The sequence below is a fragment of the Megachile rotundata genome, chromosome 10 (assembly GCF_050947335.1).
Source record: "Megachile rotundata isolate GNS110a chromosome 10, iyMegRotu1, whole genome shotgun sequence".
In the NCBI taxonomy this organism is placed as follows: Eukaryota; Metazoa; Arthropoda; class Insecta; order Hymenoptera; family Megachilidae; genus Megachile; species Megachile rotundata.
In genome coordinates, this window is record NC_134992.1 from 11,852,820 (window position 1) to 11,877,727 (window position 24,908).

Below are 24,908 nucleotides of genomic sequence, written 5' to 3' on the forward strand. Positions count from 1 at the left end.
CTATAACCACCCTGAAAAATCCATTTGTTCAAAAAGAGACAGGGTTGAGATTCCAGAAAGCACGGACTGCAGAAAGAGGGTAGCACGAAGTTATCAATAGTAAACCGCGCGAGATCTACGCGTGTGCGTGGGTCAATGATACCTCGAGGAGAAAACCGAGCCAGCGACCTTTAATCTATCGCCGCGACAAATGGAGTAAAATCTCTTCGGCGCGTTAAAGAAATGTCTATTGATTAGAGTGTAATCAGTGAGTCACTAACTCTACGACTCGTGAAATCTCCCGTTTCCTTATTGCTAGGCTTCCATGAACAATGATAAAGTTAGAGCACATGTTCGGGTATCTTGGTCGTCAACTTTGTCAATTTACGAGTGAAACGTTCTGGAGAAAGTGTTTATGAAAATAACTCGAAATATAACGGGTTGTATTACTAACGTATTGATATACGGTATGTTGAAGTGTGTTGAAATGAATAATGTGGAAATATATGTTGAAATATGTTGGGACACATGTGGTATGTACATGTGTACATGTATGATTGATACATGTACAACAGTTGGGACACATGTGGTATGTACATGTGTACATGTATAATTGATACATGTACAACAGTTAGTATACATGTGGTACACATATGTATATATGTGCAATTGATATGTGTATAATAGTTGGTATACATGTGGTACACATGTGTATATATGTACAATTGATACGTGTACAATAGTTAGTATACATGTGGTACACATGTGTATATATGTACAATTGATATGTGTATAATAGTTGGTATACATGTGGTACACATGTGTATATATGTACAATTGATATGTGTATAATAGTTGGTATACATGTGGCACACATGTGTATATATGTACAATTGATACGTGTATAATAGTTGGTATACATGTGGTACACATGTGTATATATGTACAATTGATATGTGTATAATAGTTGGTATACATGTGATACACATGTGTATATATGTACAATTGATACGTGTATGATAGTTGGTATACATGTGCTATATACATGTGTATACATGTACAATTTTCAACAAGTTAAAATATGACACACTGTATTATCAATGTGTTGAAACACAACGCGATGAAATACAGTGCACCAAAATGCAACGCGTAGAATTAGCAATGTGATGAAATATAATGTGGTGAAATATAACAAGTAGAAATTTAACGAATTGAAATGTAATGCGTCGAACTATCAGCGTATTGAATTATAACGCACCGAATTATCAACGCGTTGAATTACAACGCGCCGAATAATCAATGCATTAGATTACAACGCGCCGAATTATCAATTTATTAAATTACAAAGCGCTGAATTATCAGCGTATTGAATTACACAACGCGTTGAATTATCAATGTATTAAATTACAACGCGTCAAATTATCCACGTATTAAATTACAAAGCGCCGAATTATCAGCGTATTGAATTACACAACGCGTTGAATTATCAATGTATTAAATTACAACGCGTCAAATTATCCACGTATTAAATTACAAAACGCCGAATTATCAGTGTATTGAATTACACAACGCGTTGAATTATCCACGTATTGAATAACAAAGCGCCGAATTATCAGTGTATTGAATTACAACGCGTCAAATTATCCACGTATTAAATTACAAAGCGCCGAATTATCAGCGTATTAAATTATAACGCGCTGAATTATCCACGTATTAAATTACAACGCGTCGAATTATCAGCGTATTAAATTACAACGCGTCGAATTATCAGCGTATTGAATTATACAACGCACTAAATTATCCACGTATTAAATTACAACGCGTCGTATTATCAGCGTATTAAATTACAACGCGTCGAATTATCCACGTATTAAATTACAAAGCGCCGAATTATCAGCGTATTGAATTACACAATGCGTTGAATTATCAATGTATTAAATTACAACGCGTCAAATTATCCACGTATTAAATTACAAAGCGCCGAATTATCAGCGTATTAAATTATAACGCGCTGAATTATCCACGTATTAAATTACAACGCGTCGAATTATCAGCGTATTAAATTACAACGCGTCGAATTATCAGCGTATTAAATTACAACGCGTCAAATTATCAGCGTATTGAATTATACAACGCGCTAAATTATCAATGTATTAAATTACAACGCGTCGAATTATCAGCGTATTGAATTACACAACGCGCTAAATTATCAATGTATTAAATTACAACGCGCTGAATTATCCACGTATTAAATTACAAAGCGCTGAATTATCAATGTATTAAATTACAACGCGTCGAATTATCAACATATTAAATTACAAAATACCGAATTATCAACTTATTGAATTACAACTCTCCGAACTATCAACGCATTAAACTACAACGCTCCGAATGATCAACACGTCAAAATACAACGCATCCGTAAATACCTCAAGGCAATATATCGAGAGCCCTCAACCCAACAAAAATAGGAAAGTATGAATGGACTATTTAAATTTACCTCGGTAAACATTGATGTTTTGAACGCAGTCGGTTTACTTATTAACCGTGATACTCGCAGTTAAACAACGTCTGGCAATGAATTAATACGAGCGAAAACTATAAACAACACAGCGAGTGATACGTACAAGACTCGCTGGCAGTGTTCTTGGTGAAATAATCGCGACGTTAAGGTAAATATCGGATTCGACGGATCGGTTAGCGAGGTTCCGTGCTTTTAAATAGCAATACGACGCCGATGAGTCAAGCAACCGAAATACGTATCTCGTATTTTACGGTCCGTTTCGCACGGATCTTGCCGACTAAAATATTCCATCGCTTGCACAGGTGCTACCGCGGTAATTATCTCTGATTAAGAAATTTACATTATAGTGGCGGCACGCTCTTTTTATACCTCCTTGCATTTGATCATCGGCTGTCATTTCACCGCGAAACAACGCTGTTATTAATCCTTGCTAACTGAGACATTTTTATCTTTCTCCTTATTTGCTCTGAATGTTTATTTTATTCAATCTTCTGCACTATTTTGACAAGTCTCGTGATTTTTACTCGAATATGCCTTAATTCGGAGTCGACAATTATTTACATAGTTGACTGATAACGGGTCTCGATTTTGTCTTGCTGTGATTAGTTCAGACACCTGACAAATCACAGAATGAGTTCAGGTGACTCAGACTCACCATTAATTTCATGCGAAGTTCAATAAAATAATCAGTACTTTTTCAAAATAATGTGAAGTGTAATAAAATTAAAGTTTAGCAAGTGAAGAGGTGATGCAGCAACGATTTACGAGTTAGTTCGTTGACCCGTTTTATCGAGCATTGTACACCTGAACCGTCGGAACAACGAGGTAAAGTATGTCCCTACATCGTTATCTTGCACGGTGTACAAAAGATACGCGAGTTGTTGTGCGATGTGTTGCAACGCCTAACCGGTCGAACGATTCTAATGCAGGCCGATCCTAGACACCACAGTGCTTTCACTCTCGAGCGAACGAGCATACGAACCGAGTTACCGGTGGAGATCATTATGCAACGCGAGTCGCGGCCATTATTTCAGGTTCGCTTATGAACGACATCCTCCCAAGGTTAATCGAGTCAATCGGTGGCCGCGATGCCAGTTACTCGTGCCTGATAAAGGATTAAGTGTCGCATAAACGACTCGGACCCGGTTACCTTCGTTACGCCGATGTTAAAGCACGTGTCACAATATGCATTGTGTACAGGATGTTTCAGATACTCTGTTCGTTACTTAGATTTGGGGGCTTTTTGTCAGCCACTCTTTTATTTAGGTCATTTTGGAGATAGTTATAGGAGGTGGAAACTTGGAAATTGGTCATTTTGGGGAGATACCGATTCTCAGATTTTTAGACTAAATTTAGAAGTTTTTAATTTATTTTTCAAATCATTGTTTGTAAGTTTGAAGGTTTGCTAGTTGAGGGTATAGGTATTTGGGAGGTTGGGATTTGGGGATTTGGGAATTGGGGAATTTGGGAATTGGGGGATTTAGGAATTGGGGGATTTGGAATTAGGAGATTTGGAATTGGGGGATTTAGAATTGGAAAATTTGGAATTGGGGGATTTGGGAATTGGGGGATTTGGGAATTGGGGGATTTGGGAATTGGGGGATTTGGAATTGGAGGATTTGGAATTGGGAGATTTGGAATTGGGGAATTTGGAATTGGGGGATTTGGGAATTGGGGAATTTGGAATTTGGGGGATTTGGAATTGGGAGATTTGGAATTGGGGGATTTGGAATTGGGAGATTTGGAATTGGGGGATTTGGGAATTGGGGGATTTGGAATTGGGGGATTTGGGAATTTGGAAGATTTGGAATTTGGGAATTTGGGAATTTGGAAAATTAAGAATTTGGGGATTTGGAATTGGGGGATTTGGGAATTTGGAAGATTTGGAATTTGGGGATTTGGGAATTTGGAAAATTTAGAATTTGGGGATTTGGAAATTGGGGGATTTGGAATTGGGGGATTTGGAATTGGGGGATTTGGGAATTTGGAAGATTTGGAATTTGGGGATTTGGGAATTTGGAAAATTTAGAATTTGGGAATTTGGAATTGGGGGATTTGGGAATTTGGAAGATTTGGAATTTGGGGATTTGGGAATTGGGGGATTTGGAATTTGAGGATTTGAGAATTGGGAGCGTTAGAATTTGGAGATTTAGGAATTGAGAGATTTCGAATTTGGGGATTTGGGAATTGGAAAATTTGGAATTTGGGGGTGTCAGAATTTTGAGATTTGGAGACTTCGGAATTGGGAGTCTAGGGATATTTCTGCAAGAAGTTTGGGGACATAGGTATTCAGGCACCTTGTAATTGGGGATCTAGGGATATTTGTATATACAAATTTGTGGACATAAGTGTCTGAAGACCTATTTGGATTTTTGGGATTTGGAGACTCTGGAATTGGGAGTCTAGGGATATTTTTGCAAGAAGTTTGGGGATATAGGTACTTAGGCAGCTTGGAATTAGAGATCTGGGGATTTTATGTCTAGAAATTTAGGGATACCCTAAGTCCTCAATCACCGAAGTCCTCAAACTTCAAAAACCCTAAGAAGTCACCGAAGTCCTCAAGCTTCAAAAACCCTAAGAAGTCACCGAAGTCCTCAAGCTTCAAAAACCCTAAGAAGTCACCGAAGTCCTCAACCTTCAAAAACCCCAAAAAGTCCCCAAATTTCTCAACCTTCAAAAACCTCAAAAAATCACTAAATTCCTCAACCTTCAAACACCCAAAAAAGTCACCAAATTTCTCAACCTTCAAAACCTCTAAGAAATCACCAAAACCCTCAACCTTCAAAAGCCCTAAGAATTCACCAAAATCCTCAACCATAAAAAACCCTACCTCACCGAAATCCTCAACCTGCAAAATCCCTAAAAAGTCACCGAATCCTCAGATTTTTCCACCCCGTTCCCCAAATTTTCCCTATCGATCCGTCAAGGTCTAAAGTCAGAGACTAATTTCCCCGAGTTATCGCTCTATCAACGAGACAGGGTATCCCATGAACTCGGGCAGGTCATTCGGTATCGTGTCAATGGCAACGGACTCTAGCTTCGGCTGTCGGCGTCGCGTCGCTCGGCGTCGCACGATCGAATCGTAGTGAGTCAGCCGACTAATATTAGAAGGTGAGGAGGCTGCTCTCGGGCCCCGGTTCTCTCCGTTCTCCTTTTCGTTTCTTTCTCTTTCGCTCTTTTATTTCGCGGCTACGAGCCGCAGCGCCGCCACGGAGTTTCTCCTGCGGCCCCGTCTCCACTCTTCAGGTTCGTTGTTTGGAATGAGTAAACGCCGTGGAATTCGACGCTCCGAGCGGCGACCAGCACAACCTGGGCCCGGGCTCGAAAGCCCCGCGGACAGGTGTAGCGCCAGCACCTGCTGCCTCTGTTCCGCGAGTTCCCGCTTACGTTAGATGCGTTTCGATACCTTCCTGCTGCGTAATTTCGGGTCAGACGGAATAACGTGTGAAAACTTTTTCTACTGCAATTTTTGGAGTTTTACATACGTTGCTGTGGTCGTTTATGTGAGGCTTATGTGATCGTTTATGTAGGGTATAGGACCTTTCATAGGTGTAGGTATTAGGCGTACCGAAAAGCAATCAAAATTTCTTCGATGACTTCAAAGTTTTTCAATGAAAAATAGAAGGACTTTTTTAAAAAGGGAATCGAACAATTGCCTTTACGCTGGCAAAAAGGGTTAGAAAATGATGGAAATTATTTTGTGGATTTGTATTTAAGATATCTTTAACGAATAAATGTTTTTCGAAAGCAAACGAAATTTTGATTACTTTTCGGTACCCCTAATATATACCTATTATATAGTAATCAAAATTTCTTCGATGATTTCAGAGTTTTTCAATGAAAAATAGAAGGACCTTTTTAAAAAGGGAATCGAACAATTGCCTGTACGCTGGCAAAAAGGGTTAGAAAATGATGGAAATTATTTTGTGGATTTGCATTTAAGATTTCTTTAACGAATAAATGTTTTTCGAAAGCAAACGAAATTTTGATTACTTTTAGGCATAGGTATAGGACCTACTATCATTGGTGGGAGCCAGTGTCCACTTTTAGACACTTTCATGGAGCCTAAACATTTTCATAGGACTTGAAAGTGGACACTGGGTGGACTACCAATGATAGTCCTACCAATGGGTGGGAAAATGAAAAGTTTGTAGTAGTTTTGAAGAAAATTGAGACTGGAAATTTGTTCTTTTGCTGTGTCTATCTAGGGACGTAATCACCTATCAATTTATACAAGTCTCTTGTACAGTCTCTTATGGGGGGCAATACCTTTAGAATCTTAAAAAATTACAAAATTTTTTTTCTATAAAATGTTAGTGTAACATCTTAAAAATATTGTCTCAAAATTTTCAAGTGAAATACGAAGCCCTCTTGAAGTTATGGCCGATTAGCGCCGCGGGTATTCACGCGTTCAGTGCGGAGGACTGAAACTTTAAACGCGTTTTTCTTAAAACTACGTTCTTAAAATTGCCGTGGCTGATAACTCAAAAACTAGTTTATCAATCGCGCTCAAATTTCTTGCACTTATCCATGACAATACTATCTAACATATGAACCTAAATGTATGAAATAAATTGAACATTAAAGTCCTTTTTATTGCGAAACATTGCAAAAATTTTCAATAAAATTCAAAGTTTTTCTTTAAAAGCCATTTCTTCAATTTTACATATTTTGTACATTTCTGAGGTTCATCTAACTATGAATTTTCGAAACATTGTCTGTAAACTTTCTTCAGACCAATATATCTGAAGCTAGAACCCACGATTCACGAGACGCGCCAAAACACTTCCAGAAAGGATTGTCATAATTCCGGCATTTTGAAATATTTTGCAAAACAGAAAATATTCTGTAATAGGCAATAGCTATAATAAATTATACCTGAAATTTCGAAAATGCAAAACAAAGGTGTCCTATACAAAAAAATTCGCAAATATCAGCTTATTTTCATCTGTCTAAAGGTATTGCCCCCCTTAAAATTTGTGCAATCTTAACATACACGTCCAAATATTTAATATTTCTAAAGTTCGATGTTTCGAGAGAATTAGGTATTTAAGAATTGGATATACAAGTATTCTAAATACTTAAAACCACTAAGATCATATATTCATGCTAGCTAAAAGGGAAAGACTGAATTATAGTGATAGTGACATCGGCCTTTGAAGCATTATTGTATCCAGCCATTCGAAACAAGTATTTCTAAGTCATACTAGCTTTTATAGCCTGTATGTATTCTCTCGTACCGACTTTACGATTTTCATTCGCGTAAAGCGAATTCACGTGGAACTCCGCGTGAATCGAGAACGGGTTTGTGCAGCAGGCTTTAATCGAAAAATCTTATCACTCATTTAACGCTTCGTATCAGACTCTCACAAAAGATGAAGACAAATTATTACAAGTAGTATAAATTATACAAATAATTAGTATAAATAATATAATGAATGAACAGTTACTTCTAATATATACGAATGAAGTTGCGCCAATGATCACAGCAGTCGAGGCCCACACAAAAATCAATCAATGAAGTTACTTTTCTACTTTGCCAACATAATTCCCATATTACATCAAAGCGCAGAATTAAGAAACCCACAAGTGAATGAACGAATGAATGAAAACGAAATTAATCTCCAGTCTATAAAATACCAGCTCAAAGTCTATAAATGTTAGGTACGATAAACAGTTGGGGTAAACTCGGACCGATTGTTTACAGTTTCACTGTATGTATCTTTGAGGTAGTTCGACTGCTGGTGAAATCGAGTGGCTCCGTTGATCTTCGACTTATCACTTCCAGGTTTCGACATCGATTCCGAGGAAAACAGACAGCTTCTGAATGCTTTCGGTCACGATGAATCGTCATGCTTTAGATATCTCGTAAAAAGGAGGATTCGGTGATTGATTTAGGACAAGCCATTAGTATGCTCTAGAGAATCGACTTTTATAATTTTTTAAGTGGTTAGAGGTATGTTGGGAGACTCGTATTGTCATTTTCAGGTAGTTAGTATGAATTTTAAAATTTTTGCCTCAAATTTTTAAGTTTATATGATCTCAATTTTTCAAATTTCTCATTTTACATGTTATCAAATTTTTCATCTGAAGTTCCTAAAGTCTTATATCCCTCATTGTTGATATCAGAGTTTTTGTACGTGATATGTGGACTCTTGATAATTTGCCTACTTGGCAACTTCTAAATGTAAGTAAGTCAAGACATAAGTTCTAAGTAAGTTAAGACATTTATATACGAATTGAACTGTATTTTAGATGGATTCTAAAATACTGACAATGTACCTCTACACATCAGAGATACTATGATCCAACTTATCCACCAGAAACTACAGTTCAAATAGTACTAATATCTTACATATTCCACAAAACTCGCACGTGTCACCCAGTTAACACAATCACCGAACGTAAAAAGCACAATCGTTCCGGAACAAAGTTATAGTACCTACCTTAACCGATCACGAACCGGTTCACCTCCGAATCACCTAACTTCTAATTCACCAGGTCGTGCACTCCGCGAGCGGATAATCCACGTGCTCGCACATGGAAGCAGCACTACAGAACCGGGGAAGAATGGAGCAAAGAGAACGCGACAGAGAAAGAAATAAAGAAGTGAAAAGGGTAGAAAAGAAGAAGGGTCGTTATCCTTGGTATCTTTTTGTTTGTTTGGTATTTGCTCAGGAGAGCATCGGCACGCGGGTACGAGGTCCCCCGTGCCTGGATCGTTTCGTCAACATTTCCGGTTACGGTCACGATGCAGCCGGGACGGAAGTAAACACGATGCTTTGACCGTGCGCGATCGACCGAGCGTGCTCGATAGATCCGTTCACGGCGGCCGACGAGCTGAGACTGAACGGCTCGTCCCCGCGGAACCGCTCGATCGCGATCTACGAGAGTACTACCGACGCGAGGCCACGGCCCGGACGAGCCTACTGCGCATGTGTGTGTGAGTGCTCCTATACAGGCTCTTTCACACGCGTGGTACTCTTACAGGGGTATTGGGTATTGGGGAATGTGGGAATTGGGGAAGGTAGAAATTGGGGAAGATTGGGGAAGGTGGGAATTGGGATATGATGGAATTAGGGAATTTGGGAATTGGGGTATGTAGAATTGGAGAATGTGGAATTGGCAAATGTGAAAATTGGGGAAGGTGGAATTGGGGAAGGTGGGAATTGGGGAAGGTAGAAATTGGGGAAGGTGGGAATTGGGGTATGATGGAATTAGGGAATGTGGGAATTGGGGATATTGGAATTGGGGTATGTAGAATTGGAGAATGTGGGAATTGGGGAAGGTGGGAATTGGGGAAGGTAGAAATTGGGGAAGATGGAAATTGGGGAAGGTGAGAATTGGGGTATGATGGAATTAGGGAATGTGGGAATTGGGGATAGTGGAATTGGGGTATGTAGAATTGGGGAAGGTGGAATTGGCGAATGTGAGAATTGGGGAAGGTGGAATTGGGCAATGTGGGAATTGGGGAAGGTGGGAATTGGGGAAGATGGAAATAGGGGAAGGTGGGAATTGGGGTATGATGGAATTAGGGAATGTGGGAATTGGGGATATTGGAATTGGGGTATGTAGAATTGGAGAATGTGGGAATTGGGGAAGGTGGGAATTGGGGAAGGTAGAAATTGGGGAAGATGGAAATTGGGGAAGGTGAGAATTGGGGTATGATGGAATTAGGGAATGTGGGAATTGGGGATAGTGGAATTGGGGTATGTAGAATTGGGGAAGGTGGAATTGGCGAATGTGAGAATTGGGGAAGGTGGAATTGGGCAATGTGGGAATTGGGGAAGGTGGGAATTGGGGAAGGTAGAAATTGGGAAAGATGGAAATTGGGGAAGGTGGGAATTGGGGTATGATGGAATTAGGGAATGTGGGAATTGGGGATATTGGAATTGGGGTATGTAGAATTGGAGAATGTGGAATTGGCGAATGTGAGAATTGGGGAATGTGGGAATTGGGGTATGTGGAATTGGGGAAAGTGGTAATTGACGAAGGTGGAACTGGGGAATGTAGAATTGAGGAAGGTAGGAATTGGGGAAGGTGGAATAATTACTCCATTATTACTTAGTTACTTCAATTACTTAATTACTCCATTTCTTCTTTTTCGCACACGTATTTTGGAGGATTCTGCGGTATTTTCGGAATTAGAAAGTATAGATGGATTAGCTACAGTTCCGACAAGGTGTACTGCGCATGCGTGAGTGCTTCTATACAGGATCTTTTACAACGTGTGATACTTGATTCGAGAGTACCAGCCACTCCGTTTCTTCATTGTTATGCACTTCATGTATTTTGAAGGATTTTTTAAGGATTTGAAGAATTAGAAAATACAGATGAATCAAGAATTTTAGAGGTTTATCAAAGAGCTAAATTCTTGAAAGTTTGCAAAAGTAGTAGTTCAGAGAATTCATGAATTTGCAAATTCATAGAAATTTTGTGTTAAAAAATCAGTGTCATACTTGTATATCTAATCTCGACAAATCACATGCACATAACGTGTACTTCCTCTCTGTATTTCTTATCTCGAATTCTGCATTTCATCCCAGTGTAACCTTTAATGTCATCGTACGTACCTGTTTGTTCGCGCGAGGTAGCTCACGGAGTCGTCTCTACTATCACGTATACACTTACTTACGCGATATAGAGTGTTCCATAACATATGTGCTCCATATTCTCTACAGGAATGGGTACAAAACACGTGAACATTAAAACAAATTCATGCAAACGCATTTTTTATTGAATTTTCTATTCTAGTTTAGAAAATAGCTGGGTTTTCAAATTTTAGACCTTGGCGTTTCTGTATCGAGTCTTATAGTATGAAATTACCTCTAAATTCCCTAAATCCACAAATTCATATGAAACCTCTAAAATTCTTGACCCATCTATATTTTGTCATTCTTCAAATTATCTCTAAATTCCATAGATCCACAAATTCATATGAAATTCTCAAAATCCTTAAACCATCTATATTTTCTAATTTTTGAAACTACCTCTAAATTCCCTAAATCCACAAATTCATATGAAACCTCTAAAATTCTTGACCCATCTATATTTTGTCATTCTTCAAATTATCTCTAAATTCCATAGATCCACAAATTCATATGAAATTCTCAAAATCCTTAAACCATCTATATTTTCTAATTCTTCAAATTACCTCTAAATTCCCTAAATCCCCAACTCCCAAATCTCCAAATTCCCAAATCCCCAAATTCCAAAACTCGCAAATAAACTTCCACTCCAAACCTCCCGTATCCCCAAACTCCCAAAAATCCACCTCCTAAAATCCGCACCCTCATCTCTAATTCTCCACTTTCCAACCCAAACTGCATCCAATGCAACACCTCCCACCCTGCACAATTACAATTTCGCATAATCAACAGATAACAATATTCGAATCTCTATGTTACCCTCTTCCAAGCGCCACTGGCGTTATAATAAAAAATAATAATAAATGATTATAATAAAAAATGATTCACCACAAGTTGCCACAATTTCAATAAACATGTAATCTAAAGCCTTGCAGCGACGATTATGTCAGATTACTAATCGATAACGCGTGTTATCAGCCATACCTGGAATCTCGAATATTTTTCGCGCGAACTCGGATTCCTTTTCGACGTTGTACGGCACTGTGGATCGTGACCACGTGTGTATGTATGTGTGTGCGAGCATCGTTACACAGTATAAATGCAGTCACGTACACGTGGAGTCGCATACACGTGACTGAAAGCCAGCCAATGAGTCACCGTTCGCTGTTAGAGCACACGAACTCGTTGCCACAGGGCTTCCTCTTCTTTTCTTTTTCGAGATCGATCACGGATTTTCCATTGATAACGATAAAGTGAAAATTAACAGGTGGCTAGGATATTAAACCTTCAAGGATATTAAACTGTGTCAACAATTTTGGGAAAATTTGGGGCAGCGAAGTTTGGGGTATGTAGTCGAGGTTTTAGAAATTTTTAATATTTAAGGTTTTAGAAATTTTTAATAGTTGAGCTGTTCGAAATTTGTAATATTTAGGGGTTTAGAAATTTGCGATGTTTCAGTCTTTCGAAATTTGTAATACTTAAGGATTTAGAAATTTTTAGTACTTGAGCTTTTAGAAATTTTTAATATTTAAGGTTTTAGAAATTTTTAGTACTTGAGCTTTTGGAAATTTTTAATATTTAAGGTTTTAGAAATTTGCGATGATTGAGCCTTTCGAAATTTGTAATACTTAAGCTTTTAGAAATTTTTAATACTTGAGCTTTTCGAAATTTGTAATATTTAAGGTTTTAGAAATTTTTAATACTTGAGCTTTTCGAAATTTGTAATATTTAAGGTTTTAGAAATTTTTAATACTTGAGCTTTTGGAAATTTTTAATATTTAAGGTTTTAGAAATTTGCGATACTTCAGCCTTTCGAAATTTGTAATATTTAAGGTTTTAGAAATTTGTAATACTTCAGCCTTTCGAAATTTGAAATACTTAAGGTTTTAGAAATTTGTAATACTTCAGCCTTTCGAAATTTGTAACACTTAAGCTTTTAGAAATTTGTAATACTTCAGCCTTTCGAAATTTGAAATACTTAAGGTTTTAGAAATTTGTAATACTTCAGTCTTTCGAAATTTATAATATTTAAGCTTTTAGATATTTTTAATACTTAAGCCTTTCGAAATTTGTAATATTTAAGCTTTTAGAAATTTGCGATGCTTCAGCCTTTCGAAATTTTTAATATTTAAGCTTCTAGAAATTTGTAATACTTAAGCTTCTAAAAATTTGCAATACTCCCTCTGTAATTTCTTGTACAAAAGTGTCATATGATCTGATGGTTTTGCATCGAAGAAAGTTTTTTGGAAGTCGTTCGAATTTTATCAAGATGTGTAAACAAGTTTAAAAAAATTCCAGGAGGTGTCTTATTAATAACTTGTCTACATAATATTCATACAATTTGAAGCAATTTTGTGTTGGTAGAAATTTGTTGCTCGAATTTTATCAAGATAAGTATACAAGTTTGGAAAAATTTCAGGAGGTGTCTCATTAAAAACTTGTCTACATAAGATTCATACAATTTAAGGCAATTTTGTGTTGGTAGAAATTTGTTGCTCGAATTTTTATCAAGATATGTATACAAGTTTGGAAAAATTGCAAGGAGGTGTCTTATTAAAAACTTGTCTGCATAAGATTCATACAATTTAAAGGAATTTTTTGTTTGTAGAAATTTATTGCTTGAATTTTATCGAGATCTGTATACAAGTTTAGAAAAATTCCAGGAGGTGTCTTATTGCAAAGTGTGAAAAAATTTCATAATATTTGAGATTTTGGTGTTTGTAAAAATTAGTTCTTTGCACTTCATCAAGATATGCACTTGACTTATGTAAATTTTCAAACAGGTATCTTATTGTAAATTCATCTGAGAAAGTTTCATACAATTTGTGACATTTTTGCATTCGTAGAAATATGTTGTTCGAATGTTATCGCAATGTGTACTCAAGTTCGATAAATTTTTAAACAGGTATCTCACTGCAAATTACTTTGCAAAAGTTTCACAAAGCTTGAAATTTTATGTACTACATTTTAAATCCACGTGTCATAGAATCTGCAAAATCTGCAACTTCAAAGCTTAATAAAAGTGAACCTAATCACCTGATAAATCACGCGATAAATTTGAGAATGAATTCTCAGTAGCTCTGTGAAAAACAACTCCTAGTAAATACGCAAAAATTTGATACTCTGCAATTCTTCTTTGCGAAAATTTGAAACCCTGATTCATCGAAACTGTGATTCGACAGAATTCGTTGCGAAACGGTGAAAGTTCGCGAACGATGATGCTTGCAAAATTTTTGCAAATCGCAGTCAGATTTTTGATCGAGTTTTTTGTTTTCCGCGAGCAAGCAGATACCGGTATCGTGCCGGTCACTGCTCCATTATTATCGTTCATCGTGTTTTTTCGCTTTATTGCCGGTGCGTTTTCGCGAACACTATCATGAATTATTCATTGAGTCGGGAATCATGCTTTACTAGTTTCTTTGTTCTTTCAGTGGGCTTTTAAACATCATTTTTTATGCAGATATTTTAATTAGGTTTAATTATTTAGTTGTGAGTAATTTTTTATAGGTGTGGAAGTATGGTAATTACGATGGTTTTGAGGTTACAAATTTTTTAGGTTAGGGCTCTCTATGATGGGATATAGAAATTCTGAAATTAACAAATTTGAAATTTTGAAATTTTGGAGCTGCTAATTCTTGTATTTGCAAAGTCTAAAACTCGCAATTCCAAATCCTCAAATTCCTAATACTAAAATTCGGAAATCCCCAAATTCACTTTCAATTCCAAATCCCCCTATTCCAAGTCCTCCAACTCCTAAATCCCCTAATTCTAACACTCCTAATTCCAAATCTCCCAATTCCAAATCCTCCAACTCCTAAATCCCCTAATTCTAACACTCCTAATTCCAAATCTCCCAATTCCAAATCCTCTAACTCCCAAATCCCCTAATTCTAACACTCCCAATTCCAAATCTCCCAATTCCAAATTCACTAACTCCCAAATCCCCAAATTCTAACACTCCTAATTCCAAATTACCAAATTCCAAATCTTCCAACTCCTAAATCCCCAAATTCTCAAACTCCCCCCAATTCCACATCCTCCAATTCCAAATCCCCAAATTCCAAATCCCCAAATTTTCAAATCCCCAAATTCCAAATCCTCCAATTCCCAAATCCCCAAATTCCAAATCCTCCAATTCTCAAATCTCCAAATTCCAAATCCTCCAACTCCCAAATCCCCAAATTCTCAAATCTCCAAATTCCAAATCCCCCAACTCTCAAATCCCCTAACTCCCAAATCCCCAAACTCCCAAATCCCCCAACTCCCAAATCCCCCAAATTCCAAATCCCCCAACTCCCAAATCCCCCAACTCCCAAATCCCCCAAATTCCAAATCCCCCAACTCCCAAATCCCCAAATTCCAAATCCCCCAACTCCCAAATCCCCAAATTCCAAATCCCCCAACTCTCAAATTCCCCAACTCTCAAATCCCCCAACTCCCAAATCCCCAAATTCCAAATCCCCCAACTCTCAAATTCCCCAACTTCCAAATCCCCCAACTCTCAAATTCCCCAACTCTCAAATTCCCTAACTCTCAAATCCCCCAACTCCCAAATCCCCCAACTCCCAAATTCCCCACCTCTCAAATCCCCAACTCCCAAATCCCCCAACTCCCCAATCCCCAAATCCCAAATTTCCCGAAGTTCATCCGTCGCATAAATCCCCGTTCTTTATTTTCTCGCGCCTCAAAAGAAATAAATTTTCCACCGCTCAACTCCGCAAAGATTTTATATCTCGCGCGATGAATCGCTTCGTCGAATCGTCTCGCGGCGAATCACAGACGTAAACTGTTTTTTCAGGCTCGCAAAATTAAAACAGCTTCCGAAAAGGTTATCTTTCTCTCAAGTTTATTAAAAGAAGATTGCGTAACGAAATTCCGTGTCAACGTTGTCGTTATCAGTGATTGACAAGTTTATTCCTGTTGCGCGTTAAAAAAACAAAAGAAGCAGGAAATAAAAATGATCTAAAACAAGCACTTAGGAGATATGATTCAATGTCGCTACCCGAATTTCATCGTGTTTTTTTCATTTTTCTGGTTTCAATCTTATCGATCTTTTGTATTGAATCTTCGCTATCGGTGTTAATCGATGCACTTGTCGTTTTGGGATTAATTTACTGGGGTCTGATAAGATTGTCGACGTATTTTGTATCGAAAAGTGTTCGGCTGTTAACCCGTCGAGTCTGAGTCATTCGTCGACTACGAAACAGTCCACTTTTTTATGACACGTGCGTCGGGCATAATCAATATAGCGACAGGCTACTGCTATCGACGATTTCATTAGTTCTGCTCGTTCCATAATATTTTTCGTAATTATTTTTATGTATCTTTACTGTGGAGAAATAATGTATAAATATATGCACGAAGTAACATATGTATATGCACATGTATGTGTATGTATGTATAAATATACGCATGAGTAACATATGTATATGCACAAGTATATATATGAATGTATAAATATATGCATGAGTAACATATGTATATGCACATGTATGTGTATGTATGTATAAATATATGCATTTATAATATATGTATATGCACATGTATGTGTATGTATGTATAGATATACGCATGAGTAACATATGTATATGCACAAGTATATATATGAATGTATAAATATATGCATAAGTAACATATGTATATGCACATGTATGTGTATATATGTATAAATATATGCATGAAGTAATATATGTATATGCACATGTATATGTATGTATGTATAAATATATGCATGAGTAACATATGCATATGCACATGTATGTATAAATATATGCATGAGTAACATATGTATATGCACATGTATGTATATGTATGTATAAATATATGCATGAGTAACATATGCATATGCACATGTATGTATATGTGTGTATAAATATATGCATGAGTAACATATGTATATGCACATGCATGTGTATGTATGTATAAATATACACATGAAGTAATATATGTATATGCACATGTATATGTATGAATAAATATATGCATGAAGTAATATATGTATATACCTTTGCATGTATGTATGCATGTATGTATGAATGTACGTATGTATGCATGTATGTATGCATGTACGTATGTATATTCTCTCACAAACATATGAGCACATATTAATTGCTTTTTTCCACAAGCAATGAACAGATGAAAAAAATCAACATTGATAATAATATCTGCTGTTCTGCAAATGTGTTGAATAAAAACACAATGTGTCTAATATGCTGCACACATATCATACTTATATAAAAGTGACAAGTTATATTATATGAGTCTGCAAGTTTCTTAATTAATAACTTAATAAATGGACATCTTTATAAAATTTTGAGCAGTGAATGCACAGTCACGGATTCAGAATATATTTTCGTAGAACAAAAGCAAGCGAACAATTGCAGAAACTGCAAAGATTGAAAGAACGTAATAGCGAGTTGGACGAGTACCAGAACGGTGATATTCACCGAAAGAACGTCACCTCGGAAGAAATTTGGAAAAGGCACAAGAGGCATTAATTTTCGTCTCCTGCTCTCGTAAAACGTCAGAGGTAAATTCAGATGTAAACACAAACGTGATGCTTGCATCTTACTACGTTGCATTTCAACTTAGGAAAAGCGTAGAAAATTTCGGTACTAAAACACGATTGTTCACTGTTCAGTTGCAAGTGCATTGGAAGACGTCAATCGAGACAGTTCGAAACAGACAACGTAAACCTTCCGTGTGTAAAGGTATTCGTGTGCACAAGTATGTTTATCGCTCGTTCGACCCGAGTGATGCTTCTGTGTATGATGTCAGAGTCTATCTTTGGAGCGGAGTGGATGACCACGCGCGAACCAGACCGCGCATCTGCGCACAAGCTCGCGGAAATCTCGCTGAAATTTGTGTGCTTAGAATCGAATTAAGGTCCATTTATATCCTACTATATCGTCATGCACGATAACCCTTCTTTATGTACATTTTATGAACCATTTTGTTGCGATTCTACGGTCCGGTGTGATCAATGTATCTCGTATGATATATTGGAGGGTGCGTGTTGAGCTATCTGTTAGGGTGATGGGGTGGTAGAGATTTGAGGGTGTTAGGTGGCAATTTGAAAATGGGGAGAGTTTTGTAGATTCCCGAAATTCGTAAATTTTCAAAATCTCAAATCTCCTATTCTTCTAATTAGCAGATTCTCAAATCCTTTTATTCTACAAATTTGCAAAGTTCTAATCCCTCAATTCCTCAAATTTGCAAATTGCAAATGTCCCAATTCTCAAACTTCCAAATTTTAACACTCGCAATTCTCAAATCCCCCAAATTCTCACATTTTCAAATTCCAAATTCCCCAATTCCACAAATTTCCAAATTCCAAATCCCCCAATTCTCAAATCTCCCAAATCTTCCAAGTTCCAAATCTTCCAAATTCCAACTCTCTCAAATCCCAACTCTTCCAAATCCCAAATCTCCCAAGTTCCAAATCTCCCAAATTCCAACTCTCCCAAATCCCAAATCTCCCAAGTTCCAAATCTTCAAAGTCCCAAATCTCCCAAATTCCAACTCTCCCAAATCCCAAATCTCCCAAGTTCCAAATCTTCAAAGTCCCAAATCTCCCAAATTCCAACTCTCCCAAATCCCAAATCTCCCAAGTTCCAAATCTCCCAAGTTCCAAATCTCCCAAATCCCAAATCTCCCAAGTTCCAAATCTCCCAAGTTCCAAATCTCTCAAATCCCAAATCTCCCAAGTTCCAAATCTCTCAAGTTCCAAATCTCCCAAGTTCCAAATCTTCCAAATCCCAAATCTCTCAAGTTCCAAATCTCCCAAGTTCCAAATCTTCCAAATCCCAAATCTCCCAAGTTCCAAATCTTCCAAATCCCAAATCTCCCAAATTCCAACTCTCCCAAATCCCAACTCTTCCAAATCCCAAATCTCTCCAGTTCCAAATCTCCCAAGTTCCAAATCTCTCAAATCCCAAATCTCCCAAATCCCAAATCTCCCAAATTCCAAATCTCCCAAATTCCAACTCTCTCAAATTCCAACTCTCCCAAATCCCAACTCTTCCAAATCCCAAATCTCCCAAATCCCAAATCTCCCAAAACCCAAATCTCCCAAATCCCAAATCTCCCAAATCCTAAATCTCCCAAATCCCAAATCTCCCAAATCCCAAATCTCCCAATCCCCCAATTCCCCAAATCCCGAATCCCCCAATTCTCCTCCAGTTATATCGCAACCTCTATACAGTTCGTTTCAAAAGAAACTTCGCATCTCTCACCTACATCGATCACAAAGACAACGAAAAAAGAACAAAGCAATAAAGAGTCACTAAAGCGTTGTACATCATGGGTTTGTGGTCACTCGATTCGGTAACGCGAGGACCTAATCGATACCGATCTCGGGAATCGTCGATCACAGAGGCCGTGTAGTGAAACTCGGACGCGGCTCGAATACGTAATTACCGCGGAAATAGTATACCAACCGGCTGGTCAACGGCATAAATATAAATACCGCGGTCGGCCGTTGTGCAAGTAAGTCGAGCCACGACACGCAGAATCGGTGAGTCAAGTTGTGACGCCACTCCGCTTCGAGAACCACTTTCTATCCGTCGTACTCGCGACATTCCGCTTCTCGAGCATTGACTTTTGGGTCTTTCGAAAAAACTGACAAGGAAACTGGAAGGACGAGCTCGAACTCTTTTACGTTTCAACTTCATACATCTTATTATGAATCTCCCTGTATATGGCTTTCGATAGTCTTTTTTAAATTTTAATCCTTTATGCCCCTCATTGAGAAAAATGCAAAAAAAGAATTTGTTTAAATTTTTTGACATTTCATGACAAATTGACGAAGTTATGAAAAATATTTTAAAATAGCCCAATCCTTCGTGAATAAAACAAAAAAAGGTTTAGATAAATCGGTTGAGTAGTTTCTGAGAAAAAAATTCTTAAGTGAACCCTATTTTTTGAACCCACGAGTTCAAGTCTTTGTTGATCAGTTTCAACTTTTTTATAAATTATATAATTATATTTGTAAATTGTATATAGTATATATAGTATAAATCCCCAACTGGTATTCTTTAGGTAAAGAAAACAATGTTAGATAATTGTCAGTCTATACAAGAACCAGTGCAAGTGGCTGTTAGGTAATTGGTCGTTAGGTAATTGGCGGTCAGGAAAATATCGCTCGAATTATTAGACAAATCATCACCTGTGCCTTGTTAGATTATTTAACAAGTGAATACGTGATTAGATAATTACTGTCAGCACCTTGTTACACAATTACCTGTCATGTAAATGCCAGTCAGATAATTGTCAGGTAAATATCAGACAATTAACTGTCTGCTAAATATAAGTCAGATAATTATCACACATATCGTCACTTATATTTTGTCAAATATTAGAGATTACTTATTAGTTTAATACCTTGTTAGAAAGATAAAAATATCATACAAACTGTCAGGTAAATATCAGACAATTAACTGTCGGGTAAATATCAGTCAGACAATTATCAGACATATTTTCAATTATATTTTGTTAAATATATTTTGATAAATACCTTGTTAAAAAGACAGAAATATTATACGGACTGTCAGTTAAATATCAGACAATTAACTGTCGGGTAAATATCAGTCAGACAATTATCAGACATATCATCACTTATATTTTGTTAAATAACACAGATTACCTGTTAGATAAATACCTTGTCAGAACGACAAAAATATCATACAAACTGTCAGTTAAATATCAGACAATTAGCTGTCAGGTAAATATCAGTCTAACAATTATTAAACACATAACCACTTACATTTAGTTAAAAATTACAGATTACCTATTAAGTGAATACCTCGTCAGATAGTTTCTTGTCAGCGGTGAAATAACTAACAGTCAGATAAGCACCAGTCAGACAATTACCAGTCGCCAATATTTTGTCAGATAGTCTAACCGTCGAATAAGTACCAGCGAGATAATTAACTGTCAGATAACAACCAACGAGATAATTACCATCCGCTATCAACGTGCACGTCAACAAACTGATAATGATAAACGCGATGAAAGCTCAGTTTTTCAATTCTCAAGCACAACACAATTTCAATCGAAGACTCATCGCTTCCCTGAACATAATCATCGATAAATTGCGCCACAAACAGTAACCTGGATTGTCATCAAAAGGAAAACGCTGGACGTTCATGAATCACGGTCAGAATTTCGCGCGACGTCATGCTCGCGATTAAACCTGCGCTGACGTTCTACGCGAAAACTTGCGCAAGGACATCCCCCGCATAACGATTTCTTTCGTAATTATCTGCTTAATCGTTCCTCCACGTATGCGATATTCTGCGGGAACGGCGATTCGGCTAATCTCGGCCGAAATCGCTAGAAGTGATTCACGGATAACAATTGCTCATTTCGGGTTAAAAATGACATATGTAAACCATGTGACATGGGTAAAATATAGAACTGGCTATACGATTCCTATGAGACTGTTTACAGAAATAATTTATTAGATATATTTTCAAGGTGGGATCGGTAGCAGAACTACTGAAATAGGACTGAAGTATCAAATGAAGTATTCGTCGCGAGTCACCGTTTACCAATTTAGACTTGCATGTGACTGACATTTTTCTGAGATCATTCTACACCTCTTTGTTCTTTATTTTCGCGGTCAAAGACGGAGACAGACAATAGCGTGAGCGCAGAACAAAAATGTACATCGAATCTCAAACTGCAGATTGCAGCTCATTAGCTACACATGTGTATAATAGTTCTAGCTTAGGTATATCTTAGTTAGTATAACAGTTCGCTTAGGTAAAATTAGATTATAGAGAAGGCTCCAGATTTATCACAACAATTATTTCTGAATCAGTCTGATTTTTATCTGAACAATACTCGAAGTGCAGATAGAACTTTCAGAGTCAGCAATGTTTGATAAAAGAGTTGAATGTAAAGGTGGAGAGATAAACAGACTTACCGATCGATGTAAATTTGAATCTCTTGATCCTAGGCAGAGTGGCAGTAGTGCAAACACGCGTCAAGGCTGGCATATTGTTCCCTCTCTCTAATAACGTGTTCGGACGAGAACGACTCGATGATGTTTCCAGTTCTGGGACAGCGGCTCGTTTGACGGCTCTTTCCTCGGTGCCAGTCACCTCTACGGCTAATGAACGCATCCTCGCGTGTAATACCGTGACGTGCTGTGTTGTATCGCGCGTGTGTCATTAGGCCGTGATACGAATCGCGTGTCATTAATTCGTCGCGACAATTGCAAAATAGTCGGCGTTAATTCCAAGTTGAGGAGTTGAGATAATGAACAATGTAGAGTAGGGTGTGGCAATGCGTCGTGCATGTATTTTGCATAAGAATGACATGCTTTTGGATTTTTGAGGTTTAACTTGCAAAGTTTTGCAATTTTCAAGTTTTGCAATTTTTTAAATTTAAAGATTTCTGTGTTTATGAGATTTTAAATTTTTAAGTTTCCAACATTTCAAATTTCCAAACTTCACATCTTAAACTTCTAAAATGTCAAGTTTCTAGATTTTCAAATTTCTGAACATTCACATTTCCAAATTTCTGAAATGTCAAGCTCCTAAACTTCCAAATTCATAAACTTGAAAATTAGTAGATTTCAAACTCCAGCAAGTACCATATACTCACACTGTCCTCTACAATCCCAGAACCTCTAGACAAACTTCTCTGAAGTTTTATCAAGATTTTCCTAGGGAGATCCTAGTATCTCAAATTCATAATTACATTTGTACAAACTAGAAACTGTTGCCACACTTCACACTTATCTACATAAACAATTTTGCAAAATTTTTCCAATGAATTTAATTTGATTCGTCGATCGATATAATGTAACATACATAACGTGTAACATATATGATAATAACATACATGATAACATATATGTAACATGATATCATACATGTAATATAACATTACATGATAACATACATGTAACATATATGATAACATGTATGTAACATGATATCATACATGTAATATAACATTACATGATAACATACATGTAACATATATGATAACATGTATGTAACATGATATCATACATGTAATATAACATTACATGATAACATACATGTGACATATGTGATAACATATGTAACATGATATCACACATGTAATATAATATTACATGATAACATACATGTGACATATATGATAACATATGTAACATGATATCATACATGTAATATAACATTACATGATAACATACATGTAACGTATATGATAACATATATGATAACATGTATGTAACATGATATCATACATGTAATATAACATTACATGATAACATACATGATAACATACATGTAACATATATGATAACATGTATGTAACATGATATCATACATGTAATATAACATTACATGATAACATACATGTGACATATGTGATAACATATGTAACATGATATCACACATGTAATATAATATTACATGATAACATACATGTGACATATATGATAACATATGTAACATGATATCATACATGTAATATAACATTACATGATAACATACATGATAACATACATGTAACATATATGATAACATATGTAACATGATATCATACATGTAACATAACATTACATGATAACATAGAGTAACATAACATAACATCTAACACACTTCAACAATATTTAATAACGATTCGCAACGAAAGAGTTTAACAAATAGTTCGATGTTCTTGCTCCATTTCTCCATTACATGCTTGAGATGCTTTCGGAAAAAAAATATTTTGCGCACAGAATGTTCCATTTTAATCCATGAGCTAATCCGCGTAGGAGAGTATATTGTCTTAAGAAGAATTTCAAGATACCAACATTATTTCAAGGTTAATTCTGCTTTTTTTTAACGCAAGATTTATAGGACGGGTTCATTTGTAAACGAAGCAACCTTTCATTTTTTTTCGTACCCAACTCTTTCCGAATACTATAACGCAGTTTAACACTTTTACATCATCACTTAACTTGGGTTACAGAAATTTCCACGAAGGTTTACTCATATTAATACATATTAAATTTAATTAATATAAGTTTGGTACACTGTTGTAGTTGTTAATTTGTGTTTTGTTAAGTTCTGAAGAAAATCTGATGTGAAGAACTTCGGGATTTTAGAAATTTCTTCAGATCTTCAGCTTTGAGGTTTTGGAACTTTGAGGATTTACAAATGTAGAAATTCAAACAGCTACAAATTTCATTACAAGTATTAAAATAGACGAAAAATGAAAAAATACTCAAAGGAACTGATGGTAAAGCGATCCTCCCAGAAATCTCAATTTTCTCAAAGTTGCTCCATTAAAGATCTCGAAGCAAAGGAGCATCCACTATTCGTCGAACATCTTTCGTCCATTAAGAAAGCGCAAGATTAACCGTGAGATCGAAATCTGATAAAGCACGTGGGCCGATGACACACGGTAGACACAGCACGTGTATCCGTTCGAAAAGGCTCGGTGAACTTACTCATCGACGAGGAGGGCCTCTTTACGGACGTACCGGCGAGCAACAAGCCCGACGATGTTTTGCCACGATGGTTCACCGCTGACTGTGCCGTTCCACGGCCAGCCAGGGATATCTTAGCGCTCATCCTCGAGCTGGCTACCGATTCCTGCGATCCTGACTCACGTACCGGGAAGTGGTGCACGGAGGTCACCTCGACGCGACATACCTCCTCGTTAAACTCAGACCTTGCTGTTATTGTTCGATCCTCCGCCGGTACTAGTTTACCCTTCGCTCCTTTCTTCTCCTTCCTGGATCCTGAATCCGTGGGAGACACGTGTCAGAATATTGTGTTTATAGTTTTTGGAAAATTAGACTTCTGAGAAATTTTGGTAAGGTAAGAGTT

General features: G+C 36.9%; 2 protein-coding genes across 3 annotated transcripts in view; both read right to left on the reverse strand.

The window, feature by feature from the left end:
* Positions 1 to 24,794, reverse strand: part of LOC100881119 (dual specificity protein phosphatase 10) — an 83,150-nt gene extending 58,356 nt beyond the window's left edge. Inside the window, exons 1-2 of one of the 2 annotated variants that reach the window (XM_012298572.2) lie at positions 24,527 to 24,794; positions 22,019 to 22,204 (exon numbers count right to left, since the gene is read on the reverse strand). In XM_012298572.2, coding sequence (XP_012153962.1) covers positions 22,019 to 22,204; positions 24,527 to 24,650 — 310 coding nt within the window. In that variant the 5' untranslated portion in view covers positions 24,651 to 24,794. Of the gene's footprint in view, positions 1 to 8,949; positions 9,384 to 22,018; positions 22,205 to 24,526 lie in introns of those variants that run through there. The other variant, XM_003700337.3, reaches the window with a different exon arrangement.
* Positions 1 to 24,908, reverse strand: part of RpS11 (ribosomal protein S11) — a 352,472-nt gene that overhangs the window by 60,282 nt on the left and 267,282 nt on the right. The gene's annotated exons all lie outside the window — the stretch shown is intronic.